Source organism: Onychostruthus taczanowskii, unplaced genomic scaffold (assembly GCF_017590055.1).
Source record: "Onychostruthus taczanowskii isolate IOZ18803 unplaced genomic scaffold, ASM1759005v1 scaffold4, whole genome shotgun sequence".
In the NCBI taxonomy this organism is placed as follows: Eukaryota; Metazoa; Chordata; class Aves; order Passeriformes; family Passeridae; genus Onychostruthus; species Onychostruthus taczanowskii.
In genome coordinates, this window is record NW_024501459.1 from 19,413,366 (window position 1) to 19,430,777 (window position 17,412).

At 41.7% G+C, this 17,412-nt stretch overlaps 1 protein-coding gene and 1 non-coding gene across 3 annotated transcripts; both read right to left on the minus strand.

Annotated features, from left to right (window-relative positions):
- Nucleotides 1-1,617: 1,617 nt before the first annotated feature.
- Nucleotides 1,618-12,948, minus strand: CUNH8orf37 (chromosome unknown C8orf37 homolog). 2 transcript variants are annotated; one of them, XM_041413074.1, is made up of 7 exons: nt 12,799-12,948; nt 10,840-10,939; nt 8,410-8,480; nt 7,841-7,906; nt 6,947-7,042; nt 4,865-4,996; nt 1,618-4,769 (listed from the first exon to the last, which is right to left on the minus strand). In XM_041413074.1, exons 1-7 carry the CDS (start codon nt 12,945-12,947, stop codon nt 4,736-4,738), a joined length of 648 nt encoding a protein of 215 aa, XP_041269008.1. In that variant the 5' UTR covers nt 12,948; the 3' UTR covers nt 1,618-4,735. The 2 variants fall into 2 exon arrangements, with proteins under 2 accessions (XP_041269008.1, XP_041269009.1); XM_041413075.1 differs by having other exon boundaries at nt 1,618-4,996.
- A 203-nt stretch (nt 12,949-13,151) lies between these two features.
- TRNAS-AGA lies at nt 13,152-13,233 on the minus strand. The gene has a single exon. It is a non-coding gene; the product is annotated as a tRNA-Ser (tRNA).
- Between the last annotated feature and the right edge of the window lie 4,179 nt (nt 13,234-17,412).

A 17,412-nucleotide genomic window follows, 5' to 3' on the forward strand; every position in this document is an offset into this window, starting at 1 on the left:
ACTTCTGCAGAAACAGACACAACTGGTTATTAGAAATAATGTTTACTTCCATGCACTTTAAATGTAAAAAAAAAAAAAAGTGTACTGCTTTGTACACTTACTTTCTGGACTCCCAAAGAACCAGAAGAGTTCAGAGAGTGAGACTTCACTAACCTCAGCCATGGCTCATGGATGATGGACTGCAGGATGTAGGTCTTTGGATGATTCCCATGCTGTATCTCAGACTGCTCTGCAGCATTTCTGGTCTACATTGCTTTCCTACATAGACAGGAACAACTTTTTTTTATATCTAAACTTTGAACTTTTACTATTTCCTTTTAAAGAGCTGTCACCTTGGGTGATGTGCTATATAAATTTATATTGAATATTAGAAGATCCTAACATATGCAACCTCTATTTGCCAAAATTATTTAACATTTTCAGGGAAAATTAATTTGGGCAGGGTGAAAAAATCACGAAGCAATTCAGGTTTTCTACTGATGTTATTAGAGGATAAACATACACAAATATACCTACATATAGACACACAAAGAGTTTTTTTATGCTTCTTTACATGACAGTTAAAAATTTAATCTACTTCAGTATTGGTCAAGGACCACTTAAAGACCATTTGGATGAATTCATATAAAAATCAATTGAAATTCCTACAGATCTGGCTACCCCACTTATAATGACACTAGTAGGAGACAAATGCAAGCCTTGGTCTGCTGAATGTAAACCACTATTACAGAAAAAAATAGGAGTATGAACAAGTAAGACAGAAGCCTGAAGTGTAACTCTCAGCGGTGCTGCTCTGCCCTCTGCAGACTGGATTGCATAATCACATATTAACCCTGATCACGTACTTCTATCTCAGCAGAAAAAGAAGTTATCAAAGTGAATGAAACACACATGAACACCACTGTGACACTGCAAGTCCTCAGGAAGTCAGGAGTACTCCTGAGGCAGTGGCTAGTTTCTGATGATCCTCACTGTGTCCACACTGCCAATTAAGTTGAGGAAATAATTACTGCCTGAATAGCACCCATGCCTGGAATCCAAATTCAGAATGAGGTACAGGAAGTATTTATGTTTGTTACTCTAATGTAAGCCACACGGCATTTCTGGATGGTGGAGAAACAAGTTCCAACTTCCATATGCAGAGCAACTCCTCCCTGGTACTAAGAAGAGTTTCCTGCAGCAAGACCTGGGGCACATGAGCCACAGCAAATGCATGACTGATACACCAGGCTACCAGCACCCCACTCTGCAAGTTGTTTAGCTATCTGACACCCTGTACAGCACCTGCCTCCACATTTTATCCTCAGTAAACATCCAAGAAGCGTGGCAAATGCCTTCACCTTTATGATCTCTCTATTTCATGTGCTCTCCTCATGTTAGCTGGTAAAGAATGTTAAAGCTTCTTTAATTCTCCTCTATTTGCTGTATCCCCACTGATGTGAGAAAACACAACAATACTTATTGCTTCTTATGAGCTGGACAATGCTTTTGAACTAAGGACATGTCATAACACTTCTGACAAAAACCATCATTTTTATAAGGCTCCTCTTGGATAGGAACAGTACACTAGAACTCACGCAACACAAGATTCAGATTAGTTCCAACTTTTCATTTTATTAAGCGCTGACATTTGAAGAACTTTCTCAAAGCACACAAGCCAAACCCTAGGCATCAGATGTAGCCCTCACAAATGAGCAGCACCTGATGTTCCTTTACTCCACCTGCCTGCAGTTACCAGGTGTCACACCACGCACAGAATGTCCGGTCTTTTGAAAAAAGGGCCTGGCAGGAAGAGAAATTTGTGTATGCAGCTCCCAACACAGCACTTCATGTATTGTGTGACTACCACATGTGCTGGTGACATGATCCAAAGACTCACATGTCAGGAAACAAGAGAAGTGGCAGTCTTTCAGCAAGTGGCAGCATTTGCAGAATATCTTCTGTACAAAACTAAAATAGGTGTTAGGACAAAAAAAATCTTTATTTGATATAATACAGTGCAGAGCAATATGTAATGATATTATGCTTCTGTAAGTTAACTTTAATGGCAGGTCAAGTCTTAATAATGACTCTTCTCAGCTATATTCACCCTCCATAGTTTGCAGGTAAAACAAGTGAAAGTTAAGTCAGAGCAGCATATTAGAAGTTGATGGAATCTCATTTTGTCATCCTTCATTGCTTGTTTTTTTGAGGGATCTGCTGCAGACTAATGGGACAGGCCAGAAAATTTCAAAGCGTATCAGTAAGCAAAATAAAAGTGTTAACTTTTCACCTTGCCCATTTCACAATTGGAAATGGTATTAATATTCCAAAGCAAAAAATTGGAGGAAAACAGTGGTTATGTTTATACTTAGCAACACTCTTCTCCAGTACTTCCATTCGACAACAGCTGAGTTGCATTCTTAAACAGAATTCTTTACATACTCTTAAACAGAATTCTGTACATAATCCCTCCTATCTCAGATAACCAACACAGAAATATCACTTAGGGTCTGGGCTACAACATCTTGAGAACCTTGTACAATCTGACAATACCTTCATCAGATGAACACTCAAGCCCTAGTTTTACCTTTCTTTACATTCTTTTCATCTGAGGACTTTGGAGTGGTTTGTAAGATTTAACTGAAGAAAGCAAAGGAAAGGGAATCAAATCTTAATACTGCTCCTCCCTCCAACAAAATAATTGTATCTAATGACGCAGCAATTATTCTCAAATCTAGAAATATGATAAATTCTGAAAACCTGTACAAGAAGTACTATTCTGTACCTGTTTACAACTTCCCTTGGACAAAAAGCTGTCATATTCCACCACTCTGACCAAGGCCAGAAACAATTACACTTGAATATACCTGATTATTCCAGGGGGGTCTTCAGGGTACAGGAGACACTCCACCATCCCTTTCCTAGTCACATAAGACTTGGTCTCATGAACTGAGATGGGAATTAGGATTTTCCCCATTTTTGGCTCACAGATTGCAAGTCCAACTTGTTTCTACACTGTGGCACAAGTTCCAGTACAATTCTAGCCAAAAGAAACCATGTGGAATTACTTTGTCATAAGTTTCAAATAGCCTTGAAACACAAAAGCCAAGACAACTCAGCACTTTTTGAAATGCATTCTTTGAGAAGAATGGAAAGCAGGTTTCTTCCTCCCAAGAGCTTGTTACCTGCCTCTGGGTTCTTCTCTTATTCTTAGCACTCATGTTCTCTAGGCATGAAAGCCGCTTGGGCCCACTTGAAGAACACCCAGGAACACTCAATGCATACAGCCCAGACCAGGGCTACATCTTCACAAAGGACAGAAAGGCAAGCAGAGCTCTTTTAGGAGCTGTCTGAGCAGTAGTCAACTGGTCCCTGGTCCTGAAACTGCAGTTTTGGACTCTAGGAGTTGAAACCTCAGCCCGAAATACTAAATTCATTGAAAACAACACATGACCCTAAATATGTCTACACCATCATGCCAAGTAGTACCTCTCCAAAGCTAACTCACCTCTGACTGCAGCAAGGCTGCATGGGCACTGGAAGGAGCAGTCTGGAGCACCGAGGAAGCACTGCCAGACTTCCCAGGCACACTGCTGGGCCTCTGCAGGCTCTAGAACAAGCACTCTTGGAAGGACAAGGTAAGCAGGGTGCAGAGTGTGTGATGCCTCTGATCACTACTGAGATCTGCTCTTTCAGAGGGCGACAGACACAGGAATCACCTCTGTAAGACCACACAATTGTTCTGGGAAGGCTCAGAAACAGAACAAATATACAGACTAGAACCATGAGCAAAACTTCAGAAAAAGGGAAATGGCTCTGTACAGCTAGAATTGTGCAAAGTAAGTAATTCTGAATTTATCTGTACAGATACACATACGGCACAGCAAAAACACTGACATACTTCCCATACTGAGACACTTTTCAATGTAGTAAATGACAGGGCTGGTTATTCCTTCCTCCCTCTCCCCCTGCCTAAAACTGAAATCTATCTTCTGTGTTATGTATACATAATGAAAAGAAAAAGCTCATTAACTATAGTGACTGACTGTAAGAAACACAACTCACCAAGTAACAAGTTACTGAGGGAAGGGAGTATGTTGAAACAGGACAGTTGCACTTTCTGAATACAAATTTTTTTAAAGAGAAGCTGAAGTGAAAGGTAAGTGAAACTTAAAAAAAATCTGAATTTGAACATCAGTAGGGATTTATATTTTCTCACTCTTAAAAGCTTGAGCCTTTTTCCCTTAAAAATACTGATAAAAAGAGTAACATACCCTTCAAAATCTTTAAAATTGCATATTTAAAAACTGAACATTTAATAATTGCACAATAATTTTTTCATCTCTTGTGCAGTGAGGGCTGAAGAGAAGTTCAAGAAATTCATTGTGGCAGAAGTCCTTAGTCAGCAGAAAGTGCTCTGAAGAAAGCAGTAGGAATTGGAAGAAAATGTTCAGCACCTGCAGTTTTGGTTACTGATGGGTAAAAGTAAGTAAAGTTTGGGGGTGTGCTGAAACCTTGAAGATGAGAGCTGATCCCATAGTAATTTTTTAAGAGATAAACAACCACTTGCTCATTAACAACAATGAGCAAAGCAGAAGAGCAGGATTCACTTCTGTGCAGAAATTCATATGCTTGTGTGTCATGGTTGTTTCCCAACCCACCATTTTGAATCCAGGATTCTGCAGACATGGGAAATGAGGCTCTCTGCTAGATGTGAGGAAGAGTCTCAAGGTGCTATAATCTATTTCTGGATCTAAGTATTCAATTTTCCATCTGTTCTCAGAGAACTGCACGGGAAACAAATTGATTTTAAGAGCCATTTCCAGACAAGTAGATATCCCACACAAGAAGACTTCATTCTCCATGTTTACCACAAACCCACCGAAGCTGCTGCTCTGTTTGCAGGTCAGTTAATTCATCAATGGATCTCCAGCTGCACTGACAAGCATATGCACGTGCTCCTTTCTTCTTTATCATCTTTGCTCTTAGTTTACTGAGCTCAGGCATGTTATTCCTGCCAAAGAAGTGAATTCAAGTTAGGATCATTCTGGGTTGTTTTGGGTTTTTTTTAAAGAAAAAATATTCATGAGGCCATTTCAAATCGGAAGACATCTTGACAATTCTGAGTACTGCTGTCATGGATTAATTTAGGGATACATTTGAATTCTGTTTTGAACACTCCTTTCCTGAGAGCAGTCTCAGTGGGTAGTTTCTGTGTTCTCAGATAAACCACAGACTGATGTTTTTGTAAACAATGTTATCTGTTGGGTTTAGAGATTTCCAGTCAGCCTCCAGAGAAAGAATTGTGAAGAAAACCAAGCAAAGCTAATTCTTGTGTTAAAAAATTACCCAAAAATGAATTTATCTTATCAAACTTACTGTAAAAATCGCTATGCATAATGGGTAAAATTATAGGGTTAAATTTTTCATCAGGAACTGCTACTCAAGGTGATTGTTAAAGTGACTGAAATGAAATGGCCATAAGAAGGTAGAATGGACATCAAACCAGAAATAATTCCTGTGCAGCCATTAACCATAACAAATGAAAAATCAGCATGCTATGACAAGAACAAGTTGTTTCAAAAAATCCAAGTGAAAATGTAGCATTTTAGCTATCTCTGCTCTCATGACCTCCTCCTGGCCACTAGACATTGAATTGCTCAAAAATAACATTAACAAGCCCAATTAAAGAAAACGCAAAACAATTATCAAGGATTTTAGAAGAAGAGATCAGACACCTATTGATGGAAGGAAAATGTTTAACCTTAAAGTTTGCTTTCTAAAATTCAGGTTTTTCAAAATAAACAGGCAAGTATCTTGCTAGAGATTACAGATTTTAGTCAATGTTACAGGTATCTGATACTAATACCGCTCATGTGTTTTTTTTTCTTTTGTTTCATTAATTACTTTCAAGTTCTGAGAAGCAAAATAATTTTGACTTTGGGTAAATAAAAGAATCTCACTTTTGTTTAAATCTTTTCCACTATCAAACTAATCTTAGGAGACTAGTGCAGCATGGTATTTTTAAAACTGCTTTAAGTAATGGGAAAAATAATGGTATTCAATAAGAAATACGAATTTTGAGACTGGAAGAAAAATACTGGAATAACCAAAGATGTAACATGGGAAAAATAAAGGAAAAGGAGCCAGTATCTCCATTAATGTTCTTCTCTGACTGTCATGTGACTCTCCAAGCACATACTCTGAACACATCCACCTCTGCCATCAGTTACCAAGCTCACACAGAGACTGTACTAAAATAAGAGGACTCCAAATCTGATGTCTGTTAGGAACGTGCCTACTACACTATCTTTCACTAAGTCTTGGCATTAGCTTTAGAGAACTGGAAATAAGAACTCCTTACTTTAGAGTCTTCAAAAACTATTTAAAGAATTAAAAACATCGCAATACAAGTAGAAAACAAAAATCCCACCTCTCCACTTAACCAATAGAGAATATAGAGAATAGATAATGTATTTCAATAAAGAAATCTTAAGAAATAAAGCTATTTGATTTTCACAGAACATGACAGCACACCTGATAGTGGAAAAAAGAACATCTGCCTTGAAACCATCAGAGTCTGTAGGAGTGAAGGTGAGGTACAAAGCACATGCTGAACAGCCCGTATTCATGTTGGTGACATGGCAGATACCCTGCACTGGTTGGCAGAGTTCAACCCATCACATGGATTACCTGCTTATTTCAGCAATAACCTGGCCTTTTCAGCCATGAAACTTGAATTATTTTTGAAAGGCACAGGGAGAGTCATGGGAGAGGTGATAGAAATGGATGAAAACAGATTTTGGGAGATGTTGCTTCCCCCTCCCCACAGACTGTCCCACCTGATCCCAAACAGGTATCATGCATGCTTTTTAGGTGACACAGCACGGCTAAGGGCTTTTCAGCTTTTCTTACTGAGCTCCAAAGCATGGTAGCACAACACTAATAGCCACCCCAGACACACCTGAAAAAAAGATAGTCACAGGACTGATCCCAGACGTAGTCATTGAAAAGTGACACGCGGAAGTCACAAGCAGTACAACGCAGCTGATCGCACGCTCTGGACAAAGAAGAACAATCAGAGAAGCTGACTGATACAATGCACATCCACCATAAATGGGCCAAAGTACAGCAATCAGAAAGACTAGAAGCAATGTCACCTAATCTTAATGCCTTTACATCTCTGGCATGTTCAGAATTATGGTATGGGATTTAACTATATGTTCATGTATTATTTTTACAGGTTCCTATCTTCACTGAACACATAAAATAAACTGATATTCACTTGATATATTCTCCCTAGTCTTCCTCACTGACACAGTACCTGGGCAGCACCCAAATATCTGTTGAGTGCACAATTACTTACTACAAAAAATGCCACATGGAAATGCAGTAATGTTCTAAAGAATGTTGTGGATAAATCATCAAAGTACCTCCTCTGCTAAATTCAGCTGCAATTGCAAAGTACTCTGACCATTTTCAGTTCAGGTTCTGGGAGATTTCAACCAATCCACTGATTTAAGTCACATACTTGGCATCACATAGAAAGATCAAGAGAGGCAGGGAAAAATAACAACACAGCAGCAATTTCCTTAACTACTTGTTACTGATTTTTGGTTTCATGTCTCATTTGCAAGCATCTTTCACCACCTCAAACAAACAAAAGGTCAAGTGGTCAACAAGAGAGGGCTGGAAGGGACCAGCTGATTTCAAGTGCAGTTACAAGCAGCCACTTCTTTAGATGACTCTAAGGTTGTTCTGCCCAGTTCAAATGCAGAATTTTGTACCACCACAGAAACACAGCTGTGAATAAAAACAATGATTAAGCAAGTAGCACATATTTTTTCAGGTTTCCTACCTTTTTGAAATATTTGTTCCTATCCCAGATGGTGAAAGGCTTCCACCCAAGTACACTGGACAGCATCTATATGGATTCATTAAAAAATATTAAATTACAGCAAAACAGGTTGGAGAAAGCAGTATAACATTTCTCCCTAGTTTAACAGCATAGTATTTATAAAATATTTTTTTACATATAGGCAAAGCATCCAAATGCTTGTAAAGTACAGAATTTTAAAATTTCCATTATCAAAGTGTTCAAAGAAAAACTCAATGGAAAACATTCTCTATGCCAAATATACAAAGATCTACATATTGCAGCACTTGATAAATGTATATGTCCATAAAGCAAAGGAAGAGATTGTTCAAATAATTAATAAATTTATAATAAATTTTGACCACAAGAAAACACATTAACAATTCTTTGAAATTACCTGCTTATCTTTGCTTTTTCTTTAAAAAGACTGTGTCTCTTCTTGGTATCTTTCTTAAGAAATGCCAACACAGATTAAACAACAGCAGTATTATTAGCCTGATAAGAAGTTATAATCAAGCAATGTCCAACAAGCCAGAACATTTTTCACCTACCTTTTCCCATGTGCCTGTACAACAAGACTATTTCTTTCAGGTGTGAGACTTGCAGAATTAGACTTCAACTTCTGTTTAAAAACAACCAAAGAATAAAATGCAGCATTACAGCAAAGTCACAATATTCTGTTTTACTTAATAACCAGGAGCCAGAAAATTTCAGTCACAAAAGAAGGAGACTAAGACTTCGGGAATTTTCTTGTTCAAGTTTGTCAGGCTGTGAAGTAACAGGTAAATGAGGAACAAGGCTTCTCTTCCCACACTGAATTTCCAGGTCTGGCTGAAGGAATTCCACACTACATGATTACTTAGACTTTACAATCAAGACTTAGTATTTCATGGCCTTCTTTTGCTAATTTTGCTTTTAAAAACAGTTATAATTTGAAACCCTCTTCCTTGATGTTTTTTAGCTTTTGTTTAATTAAAACCCATCAAAACTTAGGTTATTCAAAAAGACAGAGTCTTTGAAAGGTTTCTTATTTGCTGCACACAGAAGAGTTTATTTGAATTCTAGAATGAGAACTCTAGATCCTAAAGGGGAAGTTCTAGGGATATAAAATGATAAAATTATACAAATTTACTGGCATAATTCTCTCTCCTTCAGATGTACAGAAGTATTTTTTGTTGGTTCAGATTTAATCACTCTGTAAAAAATCAAAAACAAGACAAAAACAATGTCACTCGTGAAAATATGGGAATCTGCAGGAGGTTATGAAGTGTAAGTAACACCATTTTCTACTGCTGATACCCAAATGAATATCTATTTTCAATGCCTGCTATCATTGTAACTGCCTTGAGAATGTAAATTTGCAGCTTCATCTCCATCTCCTGCTGTGAAGTGACAAGACATTTGCAGAGGATACAAAATGGGGAGCAGTGGTTGATGTATCAGATGACTGAGCTGCCATTAAGAAGGACCTCAAATGACTTCCAGAAACGGGGTGAGAAGAATCTTTTCAAGTTCAGCTAAGGTGAAATGCAAACTCTCACCCCAGGGGAGGAATAATCCTTATGCACAGAACAGCACGTGGGCTGAGCAGCCAGAAAGCAGCTTTGCAGAGAGGGCTGTGGGAAATTCAGTCAATAACAAGCTGACCACGAGCCAGCAACGCGTCCTTACAGCACAGAGGGCCAACAGTATCTTGGGATGCATTAGGAGGGATGCTGCCAGCATGTCCAGGGAAGTGATCCCTCCTCTCTACTCAGCACTGATGAGACAGAATCAAAGAATCATTTCAGCTGGAAGGGATCCTCCCCTGCTCAAAACAGGGTCAGTTACAGCAGCTCACCAAGGACTGTGTCCAGCTGCATTTTGAACACCTCCACAGATGGAGACTCCACAACCTCTCAGTGAAGACTGTCCCTGTGTTTAACCACCCTCATAGTAAGAAAAGTGTTTTCTTGTGTACAGATGGTATTTAGTGTGTTTTCATGTCCATTGCCTTTTGTCCTGTCACTGGGCACTATGGAGGAGAGCCTGGCCCCTCCTTTAATACATCCACAGCTATTTATACACACTGATAAGATCCCCCTGGAGCCTTCTCTTCTCCAGACTGAACAGTCCCAGCTCTCTCAGCTGCTCCTCATAAGACAGGCATTTCAGTCCCTTAACCATCTCCATGGGCCTTTGCTGAAGGTTCTCCAGTAGGTTAATCTCTTGTATTTGAGAGACCAGAACAGATCACATTACTCCAGATACGACCTCACAGACATGTCTGGAGCACTATGTCCCATACAAAAGAAGCATGGACATAATGGAGTGGGCCCAGGAAAGGACCATGAAGGTCCTTAAGGATTTAGACCACCTGACATCCAGGTATCAGCTAAGAGAGTTGGAATTGTTTAGCCTAGAGAAAACAATGGTCAGGAGAACCTTATGAAGGTATGTCAGGGAGAAATAAAGAACACGTAGCCAGATTCCTCTCAGTGGGATCACTGCCAGGAGAGGCAATGGGTGCAAACTGAAGTACAAGAATTTCCACTCAAATGTACAAAAAACCTTCATGACTTGTGAGGGTGGTCAAACACTGCAACAGGCTACTTAAGAGAGGCTGCAGTCTACATCCTCAGGGATAATTGAAAGCCATTTGGACAGAGTCCTGGGCAACTGGCTCTAGGCAGTCCTGCTTAAGCAGGTGCTTGGACCAGATGATCTCCAGAGGTCCCTCTTCCAACTGTGACCATTCTGTGATTCTGAGCATTGACACTATGCTCTATTTTGAACTAGCATGTTCTTTAATTTCCTGTTATTGCCTAGGTAAGGACATCTCTCCTGTTTCTCACCACAGGATTACTGCATTTTCCTTTCTGCTTTACTTTCCAAGTTTATTCTACAGCTTGCTTTCATTCATGTTTTGCTTTAAAAGTTTTAGCTTATGGTGCTTTTACTTCCATTGTTGAATCTGACTTGTTCTGCAAACCCCTACTCACCGGAGGTGTTTTGGTAAAGCTGCTGTCATTACAGATTTCATCAATAATGTTGTCTAGATCTTCTTCGCTGCTGCCAGCACTCATTAACACTTTAGCTGATCTGAAAAATAAATAAATCAGCCTTCATTTTTGTAGCAAGACTACAGCAATTCTAAGAACTGTGAGTTTAAAAATATAAACAGTTACAGCCTTTTCCCCCTAATATTTTTGTAGTACCTCAGGTAAGCCATCCAAATCATGACCGAACAGATGTAAACTGCAGGATAACACCTTTCAGTCACTGTTGAGTTGTCCCATCATAGGTCTTATTTTTGCTTGCTTCTTTTAATTTCCAACCACTCCCAACTGTGAATAAAAGTGTGACAGTATAACCCCTGCTACTACTGGGCAATTAACTGGACAACCCTGATTTTTCACACTTATCTTCAGCAGCAGGAATATGATAAGGTCAGAGGAAGGTCTCTACTCAAGCTACACAACTGCAGGTGTCCTGAGGAGAATTCCTGGATGCATTTAGAAAGATCACCTGCACTTGCTTTTGCTCAAGTAACACTCAAGTCTGCTGTTTGCTAGCTCTTTGTCAAAGAAAGAGGCCTGTAGTACCACTGCATTAACCAATCAAGAACAAATCTACTCCTAAGAAAGAAGAAAACGGTGCAATTTTTTTTCCAAGATTGTAATTAGATAGACTAAAATTAAGTGCTCATCTAACCATTATGCAAACAATGTGGAAGTCCAGTAATGTGACCAAAGATGCTAGTCCTGCATTAGTCATTGGATTCTTCAAGATCCTTTCCTGAGACTTTGAAATGTGTGTTGGGAAAGTGTTCAGCAGCTCACCTGTGGAGATAGCTCTATCTGGCCAAGCCTCTCTGGTCCACAGACCTTCCAAAAGGAATCTGAGATGCCTGTGAGGGCTGGGATGTAAATCTGATGGTCAGGATGGAAACTCGAGGGCTGGCAAAGATGCCTGTCGGGGCCAGGATGGAAACCTCAGGGCCAGGATGGATACCTGATGTCTGGGATGGAAGCTTGAGGGCAGGCTGGGACGTCGGACACAGAATGCTTGGCAGTACTGTAAGCAATGACCCTGCCAGGACCAAACTGGCAAAATCACCATTTTGAAAACTGTGGAATTTGAGGCAGATACCTCAAAGTGTAGCATGTAAGTTAAGTGCTTACTGTAGTGGATATGGTTAGTAAAGTATGAACAGAAAAATGATGAACAGAAAAAAGCAGACCAGAGGGAAGAGCATGAAGCTGTGTCAGAGGAGGTTTAGGCTGGACATCAGGAAAAGTTTCTTCATCCAGAGGGTGTTTGGGCACTGGAACAGCTCCCCAGGGAAATGGTCACAGCACAGCCTGCCAGAGCCCAAGAAGCCTCTGGACAATGCTCTCAGACACACGGTGTGACTCTTGCGGTGTCCTGGGCAGGGCCAGGAGCTGGACATCAATGATCCTTGTGCGTCCCTTCCAATTCTGAATATTCTGTGATTTCAGTGAAATGACTGAAGTATCAAGAGAATAAAAAATGTGATAATGCTACTGCTAAAGTTCTTCCTGCTCTAAATCGCGAGATTTATAGATATTTGAGGTCAGTTACATACAGAGAGGTTATATCATAAGGTCAGTAACAGAGCCAAATAATCCCCAACCCTAACTCAGAGGCAAATTACTGCAGCTTTTAACGCCATATTTAATCCAAGGCTGCTGTACGCGCAGGCGACAAAGACTGAAATAACTAAACTCGCTGGCACACCATTTGGGTCTTTCAAAAACACGGGCTGCAGGTGACACTCGCCGACCGTCGGCCCCGCTCCGGCTCCCGAGCCCGCCTGTTCTGGGCTCTTGGGAGGTCCGGCCGCACGGGGCAGGCGGGACGGCTGCGCGCCCCCCAGGCGGCGCCTGGCTCGGCGGGGAGGGTGCGTGAGGGGGCGGGAGCGTGGCGGGAGCGCTAACCTGCCCTCCTTGGCCGCCGCGGGCTCCTCCTCGCCGATGCCGTGCCGCCGGCACAGCCGCCTCTCCGCTTCGTGCTCCTCGCCGATGCCGTGCCGCTGGCACAGCCGCCTCTCCACCTCGTCCAGGAGCCGGTCTAGATCGTCCGCCATCTTGCCGCCCCGCGGTTGCCAAGGCGGCCCCGCGGCGCCGGCAGGGGCGGGGTCTGCCCTCCCGCCCGGCCGCGGCGGGGGTGGTTCCGTGGCTCCTGCGGGGTCGGGCCGCTGCTGCCGCCCCGCTGCGCCGCTCCCGGCGTTCGGCAGTGAACTAGGGGAAGAAGAAAAAAAAAGGAAAATACAAAGCCACGAAACCGCGGCCGTAGTCGGCAGGATTCGAACCTGCGCGGGGAGACCCCAATGGATTTCTAGTCCATCGCCTTAACCACTCGGCCACGACTACGCATGCCATGTTAGGCTTTCCCGCCTTACCATGACTACTTCCCCTAGAGGGAGCAGGGTTTGGTGCCAGGGTCTGTCTTCCTCACGGGGCTCAGTGAAAGGTTTAAAATAGAGGTTAAACTTCATGCATCTGTCATACAGTTCACGGGGCTGGATATTGGTCTGTTTAGAGCCAAAAGGTTAGGCTTTGCTAGGTTTCGCGGGAGAAACCTGTTTTTGTTTTTTAAACTTTTTTTGTTTTTGTTTTTGGCGTAGATTAGGAGCAGTTGTGGAGCGAGCGGCCTCAGTCCCCTTCAAACCAGGATCACTCCACAGCTGGCATCCCCAGTAGCGCCCGGGAAGTCGGGGCAGGCATTTTTGAGGAAAGCCCCATAAAGGTGGGTCTCACCTATGGCCCTGATAATAAATCCAGACAGACGTGGGAGGTGTCAGTCACCAGTCTTCCAAGGGCAGCATATTATTTTATTCTTTTAGAAGTATAATGAAGCAATTTAGAGGGAGAGGTCCTGTTAAGCTAAACAGAGCATTGCCATCTCCTTAGGTCAGCTGAGATGGAAGGCACAGTGCTTTACCCTCCCGTTGCCAAGATGGCTCTAGATTTCTCAGCCTGTGATGAAGTGGGTTCTGCTGTCCTTAAGAGCTCCAAGCAAAGCCTCTCTGTTACAAGGTATTTTACAATTCTCTGTGCTTTTCAATTAATGCGTTGCAAACCCTGTCTGAATTCCCTCATACTTAAGCTTTTATTTCATTGTTCCATTTTCCTCCCCACATATCTCAGGTCACTGTTAATACCCTGCCTGATCCATGTCAGTGCTGCTGGGGGAGATGTGTTGGGAAGAAGAGTTGTGAGCCTCTCCTGGGTTGATGTGATGGAAGAAACTAAATAGCATTGATGCTGCTCCAGCCCTTTTAAGTGGTCCCTTGGCCAGGACTCTGTGTCATGTAGGTAAATTCAATCCAGAAGAAGTGGATTTTTGGGTGGAATTTTACATTCATCTCTTGCAGCTGTGGAGAGTTTAAACTAATCACAATTCTCCCCAGTATGCTATCATCTCTTTAATTTGAAAAAGGATCAGGAGCCCACAGGCTTGGAAAATCTTGAAGAAACTCTTGTCCTGAAATACATCATCACATGTGGAAAAGACCACTTGCTGCAGCATCTTAAAGGAGCTTAAGAATGCCGAAATCCAGTATCATTCTGGCATTCTTTCAAATGGCCTTAGAAATGTGAGTATGTTCTCTTCTGACTGTAAAACAGCTTCTTTCCCTTTCCATCAATCCTGTGGCTGTCAGCGTGTCTGTTGCAAGGTGCCAAAAATGTATGGAGTGTCTATGGGATGATGGTGCCAAAGTCAGGGGTGCCTCGAGGCCTTCTCCCATGAACTCGTTGCAGCATTTGCTCAGTTGGAAAGCATTTGAAACCAAAAAAAAAAAAAAAAAAAAAAAAAAAAGAAAAAAGACACAGACCTTTAAAAATTGTTGAACTGAAAAGATTGGCTTTGTGCAGATTGCTGCCTGCTGTTTAGATCCTTGTTGTTCAAAACTTCTGAAAGGCCTGATGCAATCAAAGAGACTTACTGGGTCAAATTGATTCCAGACTAGTCCCTGGAATCACATGGAGGTGATTCTGACATACTGGGCCTTCAGCTAAGCTGTGGCCAGAAGGAAGGAGTAGAGGTCATGCCCTGAATTTTGTCCTCTCTTAGGAAATCAGTGAAGTAGCTTGTTCAAATCACGTCTCCTACTGACTGCTTGGGTGCAAATGGAAAGGTTACTGATTGCTGAGGGCTGGAAAAGTACAGAATGACTACTTTGATGATGATGGCTTCTTTCTCTCTCTCTTTTTATATACTGTCTCAATATATCCTTAGGAAGAGAGGACTGAAAGCCGGAAGGCTGTCCTGGGTGGAAGCCATAATGTTCTCTAATCCTCAAGCTACTGAAAGCTTTCTCAGTGATGCTGATAAAACTGGATTTTGCCATAACAGTGATGAAGGCAAAAAAAAAATTCTAGGGCAGGATGTTAATTTCCCTCTTCTCTTTTCTCTGGGAACCAAAGTGAGCCTAACTTGAGGTTGACTAGAACTCTTCTTAGCCCACTTCTCTGAACAATGAACTCTTGGGGGCTCAGGTAATGGTAAGAGGTCAGCAGAGCCTGGTAATACCAAAGTAGTTTCTGAGTGCTACCCATTGCCAGACAAGAGGAAAATGATTGCAGGGAGGCACTCTTCTTCTTGATATGTGATGGCATGTTACAGGCCTTTCTGCCTTCCAATCTCTTGCACCAGAAGTTGGGATGGAGGTAATGCAGTGACTGCCTCTCCCTAAGGTGTTCTGCTGCCTCCAGCATAAGTAGAACTGTACAACTCGTTGCTCCCAGCTGCAGGATATTACTGTAATCCTGTTCCTCATCACAATCCAGTATAACATCATTTTTAGTGACATTGCTTATTCCTTATTAGTAGTACAGTGCATCTACATGAGAAAATTCAGGGCTAAATCTAGATTTTTGGCCATATATTTAACAACTAGCAAGCATTCCTGTGAATTAAATTTTTTTAATGAAAGATACCAGACTGGGAGACAGCTTCTTGAAAGCAGCAAAACCAACAGTATGTACAAGATTCCTCATATAACACTGGTTTGTGATGTTGAGAGACAGACTCAGATCAAAGGACAGCTTAAACTGGAGGCTATCCCAGTCTTGGACTTCACTGTCAATGCTTCCATTGAAGGTGCCAGCTGAGAGGGTGGATTTTCAGTTCAGTTTGCTGGCACAGCTGCCTTACCCATGAGGGGCATGAGGACTGGAAAAACTTCCAGTTACTTCCAACCTTCCTCTCAATTAATAATTTCAAGGTTAGAGTATGTGAGCAGCCACCACCTGTTGCCTGGGCTACACAGTTCTCTTGTAAAGGAAACTCTTCCTGAGAAGAACAGTTAAGTGTCCAGAATGGAAATCTTAGTCCTTGCTGTGAGGGGTCAACTCACTTTTGGATGTTTGTAAACATACATGTTCATTTTCAAATGAGTGTGACATGGTGCTTACCAGGAGAAGCAGAAGATTTTTCAGGACAGTATACAAAACAAAAAAAATACTTGTCTGGGGGCCTTTTAATGAATGTGGCATAATCCTCAAAGCTTCTTATAACCATAACATTTCGATCCCTGTGAGGGCATGACAAACACTGGAAAGTAGTTTCTGGAAAAAAACTGTCATCTTGTAAGGCTGTGTAACAAGGAGATCACACTTTCAAATCAATGATAATTATGTGTAACTTCAAATAAAAATGGTGTTGCCAGGCAGTGTGCAGCTTTACTGCACCTGCATTCTCTGGCACCAAGGGTGTCAGTCCCTGTAAAGTGGAGCCAAGGGAGGCACATGGTGATACAGCAGGTCAGTGCAGAGAACATATCACAAGGTGAAAATGTTTCCATTTAACCGATAGAAATAATAATAAGTAGGAAATATAAGATAATTGGCCTGCCAGGTAGGACCTAGGCTATGAGAACATGAGTAGGAAGGAGAAAGCATCAAGCACAGAGGGCTGGGGTCTACTGTGGAAAAATTCTTCCTGCTGGATGCCCACTGCACAGCTGTGGTGAGAGACAAACATCATGTAAAACCAGCCTAGCTGAAGGAGCTGAAACCAAAACAGAGATAGTGTTCCCTTGCCAAGGCTGGAAAATATTTTTCAGGGATGATTCTCTAGAAGAGTTGTGAACTAGGAAAAGCTATTCCCTAAGCCACAGAGGCATGGTGTGAGTGTGCTTGTGGGGGTGAAGGTGCTGTTTGTGTGAGCTCCACACTAATATCCTGCTCCTCAGTGGGGCAGATCCAGATTTTTCTTCCTGAGGCCCCAGGATACTGCCTCTCCAGGGCAGACAGATGTGGCAGCTGGCAGGGCTGGTGTTGTCACACATCGGGTTCCAGATACACTCTTTTATTTCACTGCATAGCAGTGAACTTTGTTTCACTGTATAGCTTTCTTTTATTTTTTACAAGAATCTTTTCTTTTTTTTTTTTTACAAGAATCCTGGTCAGTGAAAATATATGTTAGGCAGAATCATACCTGTATAATATGAATGCCATTTGCATGTGTGATTTTGTAGAGATTTTTATAGTTAAAAGACTTAGAAGAATGGCAAGAAGAAGAAAGACTTTTTCAGGTGAAAGCTT